This window comes from Grammomys surdaster, unplaced genomic scaffold (genome assembly GCF_004785775.1).
Source record: "Grammomys surdaster isolate TR1022 unplaced genomic scaffold, NIH_TR_1.0 184, whole genome shotgun sequence".
Taxonomy (NCBI): Eukaryota; Metazoa; Chordata; class Mammalia; order Rodentia; family Muridae; genus Grammomys; species Grammomys surdaster.
Window position 1 is genome coordinate 3,425,902 of NW_021604629.1, and position 11,762 is coordinate 3,437,663.

Sequence of the window (11,762 nt, forward strand, 5' to 3'; positions counted from 1 at the left end):
AGTGAGCGCTGGCTCTGGAGTAGGGACAGTGGGTAAGGACTTGAGAGGATATAGGGCTTGGCCACAATGGGACCTGTGCTAGCAAGCCTCACTGCATCTTTCCAGAGCCACAAGCAGGGCCAGCGACAGCCTCGGCCTTTCTCCCCGCTCCCTTTTGTTCTGACTGCAGCTATGGAGAGCAGCTCAAGGCTGTGAACACAGAACCGGCTCAGCCCCCAATTCCAGTTTCCCTCCTCATAGAATTTCAGGGACAAAGTATGGCACTGTGCAGGTCCTAGGTTGACCACTGAGGAGGCCTGTGACCCCCTGGCTGGCACTGCTTCACCTAAGGTGCTGAAGCTCCTGGCTGATGTCAGGACCAGCATTCCTTTCAGCTATGTGAGGTAAACTCCAAAGACTGTTGGACAAAATGTCCCCTGCAGAAACCAACTCTTCAACCCAGAAAAGTTTGTGACCCAGCAAGATTTCAGTGTCTTCAGCCTGAAATCATTATAATCTGCCACACACCAGAGGAAACTGGCTCAGGAGAGGTAGGAGCTTGGCACCTGGCACAGCTTACTGCGGGAGCAGGAGGATGCCTCAGGCTTTCCCCGAATGTCGCAGAGCCGTGTTGGGATCCAGAAGCTCATGGCCACAGGCCAGCATCTCTGTTGCTTCCGAGGCCCAAGCCAGAGTTTAGACGGAGCCTTGGCCCCATGTGGCTCCTGAGTACGGCACAGTGCAGAGCGGACCTGACTTCACAGCACTCAAGAGGTTCTTTTTCTTAGGAAATAAATTTAATTCTGGGTGGTTAGTGAGCATATGGCACACAATGCCTTCATGGGAGTTAAAAGAATCCAGTTACAAAAGCAGTAGTGGGCACAGCTTCAAAGAGCTGAAAGTACAATGGGCTCCAGAGTTTAAAGTACAAAAAATTATTTCATATACAAAGAAAATACAAATAATGTGCAAGAACCGTTTTCACAGGTGGCGAATTTATAAAATGAATATGATAAAAAACTCCTTCATTTTTTCCCAATTTCTTATATATTAATACAGTTCTATTTTCTAGTGAGTTGATAATTTTTAATTTGAAAATTCGATTTATTTTTAATCTACAAAGTAGTTATTCTTTAAAAAGGAAACAACCTTTTATTACTAAAATCTTATGAATCAGTTTAGTTATTTTTATATTAAATTATAAGCAGGCTATCTGAAAAAATCAGGATATAGAAATCATATATACATATTTTGAAATATTAGTTCGGTATTTAACATATTAACATTTCAAAACAAACACACTGATCAAGCCACTGGGGCCAGCGGCAGCAGTGGCTGCTCAGGTTCCCCACAGGTGAAAAGCATCCTTGAGTTAGGCTTAAGGAAACAAGGTTATTGGAACTGGGATGCTGTGAGAGCAGTTCTTCTCACAAGCAGTACTGTCTAGTTATCTGGCCTTGTCCCACGTGTGCTGGCAGCAGCTGTCTGTCTGTCCAGCTGGCTCCTAGGTTAGCTCAGTGCTAGTGTTCCGCGGGGTCGCACGCTCTGCTCCTGCTTGTTACTCTATAGGAAGCTGTCAGGAACAGGAGAGAACACGGGACCCAGGCGCTGTGTCCTCAGAGACTGGTGGTTTGAAGCAGTGTTCCTGCACTGGCTCAGGTCACACTGTGCCATTGTTGCAGTCCCCTCTGCCTGCCACTGAGTAGCGATGTCTCCTGCTGTGAAGCTCTGGGCAAGGACCATGAAAGCACCTTTTGGCAGCACCAGGGAGCCAAGCATCTCAAAGATCAGGCAGTAAAGTAGGTATGTCTGATGGGAGACCTATGTGGATTACAGTGACCTTTGAAGGTTTGGGTTTCTGTTGTCAAAAGTTCTCGAAGGAAGTTATGGCTTTGGAGAACAAGAGAGCTGGCACTGAGGACTCAGTGGGAGCCACCTTGCCTAGGAGATGACAACGGCAGGTCTGGGGGCCTCCTCTGATCCCAGCCACTGAAATCCTGTTGGAATGCTGCAGGGAGAGGGCCAGACCTCCTACCCAGACCTGTGTGACATGGAAATTGCTTCAAGAGGGGACAGAGTAAGCAGAACCTCGGGCCCTGGGATGACCGTCATCACCCTGTCAGGCAGATCCGTTAGCTCCTCTCGTGCTTGTCTAACATGGGCTTCAGGCATCTGAGATGCAGCTCTGGATCCTGTCCATCCACTGCTGGGCACTCTGCCCATCCTGGGCACAGAAGTTATACACTCGTTTGCTGGTCTTGAGCTACAGAACCAAATGACAGAAGGGGAGATATAAGCAGGGACTGTTTTTTGGCTTTGGGTGAGTATCAAACTAATCCCATCCCGGACAGACATAACTGCCAGTTCTAACATCATGAGTGGGTCTTTGGGTATTTTAAGGGCCATGCAAACAGATGACTTATCTAGTCCCTGACTAGTCCTTAAAATGAAGAGTTTTATAAAGTGATAGACTACATTCTCCATCCCTCTATAGGCTATGGTGTTGTTCCCTGGCTCTGAGTTTCTGTTAGGGGTAGCACAGCTCCTCTGAGAGCTTTGCACACTGTTCTTACTTTGGTGCTATGTAAGAAAGGCCAGAGGCACCAGCTGGTCCTGGGACTCCATCCCCATCTCCTTCATCAAAGACAACTCCGGAAGATGTTGGCTGTCCTTGTGTCCATCCTTTCCCACCCTCACTGACTGTCCTTTCTTCACTCTGGTGACTATGGGCAGTGACAGTGCTATAGCAAAGGCAGAGGAGGGGACAGTGCTGGGCAGTGTGGAAAGGAAAGTCATGGGATTTACTTGCCACTCACCCACAGCCTCAACTAAACACCCCTTTTTAGTGACTACCCACTCCTGGGGGGGGTAATGTTTGTAGGTCATGGAGAGCCGTGCAGAACAGGTAAGAGGAACTTACGTCAAAGAAGGCCTTGTCACTTGTGTACTTTGGAGCTCCCATGCTGGGGCCGGCAGGGATAACCATTTCTACTTCAGCCAGATCAATGTGGCCTTTACAGCTTGTGTCTTCCCCTGAATCATAGTATCGCAGCTAGGACCAAAAAGAGACAGATAGGACACAGAAAGGGGACATGGCATGGCTTTCCAGACCGTATCTGATCATATTCCTCTGCACCTTGCTGGTAGGTGCTGACTCTGCACGGAAGAAGACTCCAGCATTAACAACGCTGGCTGCCTCTTGCACACACCTTTAATCCCAGCACTTGGGAGGCAGTGGATCTCTGTGAGTTCAAGGTCAGCCTGGTCCTCAAAGTGAGTCCCAGGACAGCCAGTGCTGTTACTCAGAGAAACCCTGTCTTAAAGAAAACAAACAAACAAACAAACAAAACAAAACCTCATGAAAAGAAATTCCTGGATGCTGATTTCAATCTAGTTGAAAAAGGATCTCAACAGCAAGTCACAGAAGAAACACCACCGAGCTACAGACAGCGGAGTCGCCCCAGCCTGGCCCAACAACTGAAATGACAAGAGTCCGTCCAGCCTTTCCTCTGGCTGAGGAACACTACAGAGGCGAGGACCCCATACGCTTTCAGAAACCTTCTTAGAAAGATGATGAGGACTAACGTGAAGGATACGTGTGCCTGTGTAGCCCCCTCCCACCTCTGCCTTACACAGGACAGGAACTGCTCGTCAGCGCAGCATGGACTGGCATGGACAAAGGACAAGGAGGGCTTCAAAGCAACAGCAAGTTGGAAGGAGAAAAACACAGTCTAAAAGGGCGCCGAGGGACATCACAGACAGCTCCCAGCTGCCAGCTCTTTGAGATGTTTAAGTTTGGCACAATAACCATGCATTACTTTGGAATAAGAAGAAATGATGAAGTATTTTAAAAGCTTGCTGGTGAAAGCCTTCCTGGCCCAGTCGGGATTCCAGTGTACACGGCAGGAATGCGATCAGCTTTCCATCACCGTGGCTCGGCCCCCAGCCCCAGGCACAGTGTCAGCAGGACTAGATGGAAAACCGTACACTTTCCATGCTAAAGAACTCCAGAAGATTGGTTAAGAATACAAGTATAATTTGATGTAATTTTAAATTATAGTAAAATCATGATTTTTCCTATGTTATATTTAGTGGTTTAATGGAACTTTTCTACACAGTGAGGGTTCTGTGATTCCAGGGACACTGCTATTTTAAAATGCTACTCTAAAAAGGGCTTCTGTTTGTATATTTGAAAATCTCAACAGTCTTCATATGGGTCAACAAACAAAAAAACCAAGAAAGCACTTGAACCAGAGGAAAAGGTGGCCCCAGACCAGCCTTGACCTGGAAGGGGTCCTCCTGATGCTGTCCCACAGTTGAGGTCCTTCCTGATACTGCATTCTGACCACAAACAAGTCAGCCTGAAGCAGAGGTGGCAGTGCTCTTGTAATGAAGGTGCTACGGGCGGATGGAGAGTACAGGAGCAGAGAGCACCACGGGAAGTCTAACCTGTAGCAGTTACAGCCATAGTTAAAAGCATGGCAGAGATGTCTTAAGGAAGGTCTAGCCTAGCCTGCTGTGACTCCCAGGGCTGGGTGGGCACATTCCCTCCCAGTGCTCTCCTACTCTAGTAAGTGCCCCGCTTAGTAACCAGTGCAGTGAGGTGGGGTGCAATAACTGTTGAGTAAATTCAGTCATAAATGGATTTTTCTGCAGCAAGGATGATGGACAGCTGTACCCTGGAAGGGACTGGGCAGACACAAGTGCCTACATTCATGCACCAGGTTAAAGCTCCCGGAAGCTTCCAGACGTTTAAGATGAGGCATTTATGTACCAGAGTTCCAGTGCTCTGAGCACCCTGGGCTCAACTGTCTTGCCTTAGCTGTGCTCCAGGTAGAGACTGCTTTAAAACTTCCTTCCAAAGATTACTGCCAGGGCTCAGGGGCATTTGGGGCCTAGGAAGAGCCACCATCTGCATAGGTGAGGCCCTGGGTAAGCAGATTGTGTGTGAGAAAGACACAAGCAGGGACGGAGACAGCCTGGGCAGAGCAGTGTCTTTGGGTCTTACCTGGTGTTTTGTTACATCTAAAACAAACCAGCGGGGTTTCCAACCTTTCAGCAGTGCTCCTCTTTTGTATAAGGTTCCTTCAAAGGATCTAGAAGAAAAAACAAAACAGTTTATTCTGACCTTTATTAACAAACAAGAATGTTGGCTTTTGTTTGTCAGGCTTCTGTCTCCCTAGTCAGAGCCCTCCTTGGAGTCAGTCCCTAGCTCTTTGGGGAGAGGCTGACTCTGTCTGCTGGGGTCAACACTCTCCTGGTTAGGAACTCTTGGTTTCTATGCTTTCTGCTTTGCTAGGAATGCTGTAATACTGAGGGAAAACGGAGCTGGAAACAGAAGTCTGAAGACATCATGAGAGACACTAGCATGCCCTTGGCATCCCTAGTTTTTGTGAGTCAATTCTTTTCTTTCAGCCAAGATGAGTAGGATTTGTGATGTATACTATTGAAAAAGTATTTCCTGACACATCATCTCTAAATATTGATCCGCCACAGAATCATCTAAATGAAGCATTTAAGAAAACTAAAACCCAAAGGGCGAAAGCAAATCCATTTTGAGTCTGCAAAGGCTGTTTGGCACAGGGCTTGCTTAGGCTGACACGGCAGGATCCAGCTTGTCACCTGTTCTCGTCGTTCTTGGATGTGTACTGGCTGTAAAGTGTGGCCGCCCTGTGCTCTACGCCGTTAGACGGGGCCGTGGTGGTACTCTGATCCTCGCTGGGGCTGCGGTGTAGCGGGTGCAGTGCAGGCCTCTTCTGATAGGAAGGCACGTTGGTAGACACAATTCCTGGGGACCCCGATGAGTGTCTTAGGGACTGAAAAAGACAGAATAGGAGCTAGAAAAGTTTCCCAGTGGCTTTTCTTAAAGCCTGATAATTTCATTCATTCAAATGTATCTCAGGGTAAAAACTCACTTGTGAGCCAACATGTGTACAAAGACTTTATCCTGTGTTTGTTTGTGTGTTTTGGGTACAAAAAGTAGAAATAAACTAAATATTTATTATTTGGGGACCGATAAACAAACAAACAAACCCCACAACTGCTGTTCCTTTCTGATGGAGTTTAGACAACTACCAAAATGATGCAAATGGGTGGCATGCATGCCAACAAAGCAGGTTTAAAATATCACGTACAGTAAGTATCTTATTTCTAGTTTATACATCTTTTGATAACCTTCTGTGTATTGTTACTTTAAAAATACAACTTACTTTCATAATAAAAAAAAATCTAGAAACAATCCATTATTTCTGGCTGATGGTGCTTTATGTCCAAGCACTAACAGTTTCTGAGCAGTGGTGGGGGGAAGGCTGAAGGTAAGGCCCAGCCCAGGCCCTTTGATCAAGGGCTGTCTTCTCACTCACTCGTCTTGCCCTCTCCTACCAGACATGCTCTTCAGAACACTCACGAGTCCTCACTTCCTGGGCGGGGCTGGGAGTTGGTCTGCTGAGGGTCTGAGTGGTGGCCCTGGCAGTTAGTAACTGACATTTCTCTACCTTCCTCCTCATGCATGAGGTACAAACCACACTCACTGGACTGCATAGGGCTCAGTGCCCTGGACATATGTGCTTGATAAACATTTCTAATGGCAGAAATAGGAAACAGGGAAGAAGAAACAGAAAGCAAACAGAAAAGGAAGTATGGGAAACAGAAAGTAGCATGAGCTGTCATCTTAGAATACTTCCTCTGTGCTTGTTTCTCTGGAGCAACCATAGGCTTGGCATTCCCTGTCCCTTGTGGTAGGTCAACAGAGACCACAGTGGCACCGAGAGAGAGAACCCAGTAATTTCCTCTGGACTCAAGAGCCTGAAACATGTGCATTATGTCACTGTGGGGAACGAGACATTCATGACGCATTTGGTCATCTGGAACCTTCTGCCCTGGACCCCCAGGGCATGATCCCTCTTTCTACCATTTTCTCTGACCACAAGCATGGCTGGGTTGCAGGTTGTGGGCTCCATCTGACCTAGCGCCATCCCAAGCTCAGGGTCCTTTTGCAAGCTCACATGATCTGTTCTTGGCTCTTCCTTGAGGTCCATGGTAACTTTTTCCCACAGTTGGTGCCATTTCTCAGGAGTCTGATTCAATTTATGCTCCAATTTTTCAATTTCCTGCAAAGAAATTAAAAAGATAGTTTTGACAGAGCAATATCTCATGGTAGGTCAAGATGTACCCAGAGGCACAGGTTTCCTCTGTACCAGGCCCAGATGAGCAGTGTGGCTAGAGTGTAGCTGGGTTTCATGACTTATTAGGACTCAGCAGATTGACTTAAATAGTAAGAAATGTAGTCTGTGTCTCAAACACTTTCACTCTTAGACAGCCTGTAGGAAATCTGATGACCAAAGCTAAAGGCCAACTGTGGGCCCATGTCCCAGCCCTAAGGACTGGGCAGGTACTAGTTTTTCTTGAGAGAGAGGAGCTCCTCAACTTTGGAACATCAAACCAGATGTGCAAAGAATGAACCAAGAGATTCTCATGAAAATGATTTTCCTCTGACAGGGGTCTGAGACAGCCATCACTGCAGCGTATTCTTCCTGGCTTGAAAACAGAGAGGGCTCTTCAGGAACTGTCTGGCTCACATCAGAACACAAAGCTGTTCCTGGATGGCTACTGCCAGGATGGCTCTGCTCCAGAATGTGCCTTGCATAAAGTGTCTCACCAGGCCATAAGCTATTTCTCTATATTTCTAACCAAGGGAAGGAAAGCACCCACAAAAGCTATTGCCTAGAGCTAACTCAAGTAGCCCTGGCAGCCCAGGCAAATGGTTCTGTTTTCTCAGCTGCTTCCTTGTAGCACTACAGAGTCACTTTGAGGGGCGCCTTTGCCAACAGTTTAAGTGTGGTGTCCACTGTGGCATGGGGTCAAGGCTGGCTGTTTTAGATTCAGACTGCTATCTGTGACAAGCCAGAGTTAAGGGAGCCATTACAGACGTAAGTATGTAAGTCTGAGCTGCCTTCTGGAGCTCAGAGTACCTGTAGGTGTGTCTACACACGGCTGACTTACACTGAAGAGTCTTGTGAGGGCATCTGGCTGGCTGCAGGTCACATCATCATAGCACGGCCACACTGTCTTCCTCTGACTCTGGGGCCCGGCTTGTCCAGCTCCATCTGCCTCCTCGTGGGGAAGATGCTTGGGGCCCAGCATCATCCAGTCGTATGACGGACCTGCAGACAGGGTCTCTTCTGTGTAGTAATCCCACTTCTTTAGGCTGGAGACATTTACATTAGGCTTCAGGGCCTGTTTAAAGAAAACGCTGAAATGTAACTTCGCCTCAACCCTGAAGTACTTGGTACTCACTACTTGGCAGCTCCTTATATTTACAGAGTACAAAGTAAGTGTCTATAAATTCATCTAAATATTTAAAACTTATATATTTGATAAATCATCAAATAAAACATGTTAAAACCTTCCTTCTCCAATAAATGTAACCTCCTAATGATTTGGAAGGTCAAGTTCAAATAAAAGGTTCTTATGTCACTCGTAGTTCTAGAGTAGGAAGTAGTGGCGCAGGGGAAGATGGTCCTTCAGCTTACAGGCCTCAGCTTAGCCTTCTCCTCCCACCCCGGCCTTGCATAATCATCTGTGTATACCCTAGGCCACAGAGCTGAGCTCTGTTTATCCCTTGCCAAGCAGCCACTTGGTTCCTTTAGGCCTTGGCACTCATGCGCTGGCAAGGCAGGATGACTTGGGAAGTAGCCTAAGGAGCAGCTTGGATTTAGGCCAGGAATGTGGAGGTACACAGAGCAAGGACTGGATGAGAAGCCACCTGTGGTGGTTTGAATATGCTTGGCCCAAGGAAAGTGGCAGTATTAGGAGGTGTGGCCTTGGTTGTAGGAAATGAGTCACTGTGGTGGCTTTGAGGTCCTATGCTCAAGCTCTGCCCAGGAAGGAGGAGACCCTCCTCCTGGCTGCCTTTGGATCAAGATGTAGAACTCTCAGCTCCTTCTCTAGCCTCCATGCTGCAATGCTGATAGTGGACTGAACCTCTGAAACTGTAAGCCAGCCCCAACCTAATGTTTTTCTTTATAAGAGTGGTCTTGGTCATGGTGCCTCTTCATAGTAATGATACCCAAACTAAGACACCACTTAAAAATGAGCATTTGGTTTCTTGTTGAAGGTTCCACTGGAGGAAGGCCAGACAGAGTTCTAAGTGCTTGGGCTAGGGCAGGGACTCTGCATCCCCTAAGCACTGAAGCTCTGTTTATCACACCTTCCCGGATCCCAAGTGTTTTGTGAATTGTATAAAACTGTTCCCATCCAGGAATAATTTTTAGTGATGTTTTTGAGACAAAGTCTTGCTATGTAGCTCAGGTTGTCCTAGAACTCACGATGTACAGGAGGTTGGCACTTCTCCCTGCTCCTGTCACTTAAATGCTAGGATCATAGGCATGTGCCCACACTGGGTCTCACGAATAAGTAAAAGATGAAATCATGGGCTAGAGAGATGGTTCAACTGTTACGAATAATTGCTGTTCTTCTAGAGATCTGAGTCATCAGCACCAGCTTTAGGCAGTCAAAGCTGCCTGTTGCAGGTTTGGACTAGATCATGCAGATGCATACGACCATGCCTTGCTGCCCCTTAGATATGCTGTCCTCTGGGCTGCGGTTCAAATGTCAGTGCCCTTCCTTAGGTTTATTATATACTAAAGCATTTAAAAATTTCAACTGTGGCCTGCTGTGGTGGTACACCTTTAATCCTTCACTGGTAAAGCTCTTTGCTTTGAGTGTGTTGACATTACCCCTTCTAAGTTCTAGCTCCTAGATTCTCATCAAGTATTCAGTGAATAGTCTCCCATTTCCGTTATGACCCAAACTTATGCCGCCTCAAGCTTTTAAATACCTTCAGGATAAAACTCACTCAAATGCTTACATATACGAAAATGAAGGGAAACTTTTATACAGCACATTTAGAAAAAGACAAATGATTTTGTAACTCTACCTCTGTTTCCACGGGTGAGTATAAGTAGTTGAAGAAGATGGGACTCCGCTTATGCATCTTGTCAATGCACTCCCAGATACAAACTCCTTTCTTGGCATGCTTGTCACCTTTATCATCAAATAAAGTTCCTGAAAATTAAAAAAAAATCAGCCAAAATGAAAAAAAAAAGAATTTTTTTCTAAAAGCATGAAACATGAAGAAGAAAAAGTGAAATATTTCTTATAGTCCTGAAAGTAGCAACAAATGTGCAAAAATCTTAAAAGCTACCTGCTAACAAAAAGCAGGGACAAGTTAGCCAAACCTGGATGAAGTGTGGGGTATCAGGGGCTTTCCCACTTACGCCTGCTTCTGAATGTGGAGCCACAGAGGAGCCAGTAGACAGGCTACACATTTTTTTCTTTTTATTAGAAAATGGACTTAGTCAACAGAGGAAGCTCAGTTGAAAACATAATTTTATGTTTTTTTTTTTAAAAATAACTTATTATGAAGCAATTTAAAGCATATTCTTGGTGAAAAGTTTATTTGTATGACAATGATAGTCATAGAGACTCTGGATGGCAGAGAGTGTGTTCTGTCTCAAGTGACTTAATAAACATAGATTCTTACATCTTACTCCCTCCCCATGGCCTCTCTGTAGCCCTGGCTGTCCTGGAACTTGCTCTCAAACCGAGCAGTTTGCCTCTGCTCCTGAGTGCTGGGGTTGCAGTGGGTGTGTGCCACATGCCTGCCTGAGCACTCTTTGTTTCTACGGGGGAGGGAGGGATGTATATATGCCAAGTGAGACAAGAACAATGCTGGAAAGGCAGTGCTACTTTGCAGGAAACGATCCTGTGAAAAGTTAACTTTACCACAAGAGACCGGCTCAGGCCCTAGGCTATTCAAAATCCCTTTAACTGTGAGCCCCAAGACCGATGACTGTCTCCTTTCCACTCTGTTCTTCCCTCCTTGTCTTTTAACTGCAGAGTCCTGCTCGGTGGTTCTCAACCTTGATCACATTAGAAAAGCCAAAATTTGAAAAATCTCAACGCCCATGTCTTGCTTCAGAGCAATTGTATCAGCATCTCCGGGGATGAGGCTCAGGTGTAAGTCATTGAGAGTTTAAGTTGTCTCACGGTTTCACCGGGAAAGGAGCACCCTGGAGGCCGTGAGATAGGCTTCAGACAGGAGAAAGACAGAAGATGCAAGAGGTGGCCTCTGTTTCTCAGGACACACTCCTCTCCTCTTTCATCTTGGTGCTACCTGGTGACTGGAACCATAGACAATGGGCTCTTTTTGTTTTTCAGTATCCAGATGACTGTCTCAGAGTAATATGCAAATGTAGAGAACACTTTAAAAAAAATGTTTGCACCATCAACCCTATCAAGGTCCAATTCCAAAACAGTAATACATTATTCTTTCAAGACAGTGGACATGGTGATGAGGCTTTTCTGATGAAACCTTGAGGTAGGACTAATAAAATACAACCGTGGTGGCCAAGAGTCCTAGTCTCTACTCGTTGACTTTGGAAGGTACAGGAGGATGGTTCTCGCGGCTGTTGGTAACTAGTATTTGGGTGACTGAGTAGGTTGCATAATTAGTACGTCTACCCATCAAGGAAAGACTCCAACTAGGCCACCCAGACTGGACGGGCTTCTGAGCCAGTCTGGATAGAGAACCCTTTGGTAATGACATTCTAGGATTCTAAATAGGTTAGGCAGTTTTTAAAAAAACATGTGCGATACAGGATGAAAATTAATCATTCATTCATTTTTCCTTCCTTCCTTCCTTCCTCCCTTCCTTCCTTCCTTCCTTCCTTCCTTCCTTCCTTCCTTCCTTCCTTCCTTCCTTCCCTCCCTCCCTCCCTCCC

At 46.2% G+C, this 11,762-nt stretch overlaps 1 protein-coding gene across 2 annotated transcripts in view; it reads right to left on the reverse strand.

The window, feature by feature from the left end:
- Positions 1-754: 754 nt before the first annotated feature.
- Positions 755-11,762, reverse strand: part of Sbf2 (SET binding factor 2) — a 307,253-nt gene continuing 296,245 nt past the window's right edge. For both annotated transcript variants that reach the window (XM_028768018.1, XM_028768017.1), the window contains 7 exons: positions 9,917-10,044; positions 7,981-8,214; positions 6,984-7,088; positions 5,602-5,795; positions 4,988-5,075; positions 2,900-3,031; positions 755-2,242 (listed from right to left, as the gene is read on the reverse strand). In XM_028768018.1, coding sequence (XP_028623851.1) covers positions 2,144-2,242; positions 2,900-3,031; positions 4,988-5,075; positions 5,602-5,795; positions 6,984-7,088; positions 7,981-8,214; positions 9,917-10,044 — 980 coding nt within the window. In that variant the 3' untranslated portion in view covers positions 755-2,143. The remainder of the gene's footprint in view (positions 2,243-2,899; positions 3,032-4,987; positions 5,076-5,601; positions 5,796-6,983; positions 7,089-7,980; positions 8,215-9,916; positions 10,045-11,762) is intronic.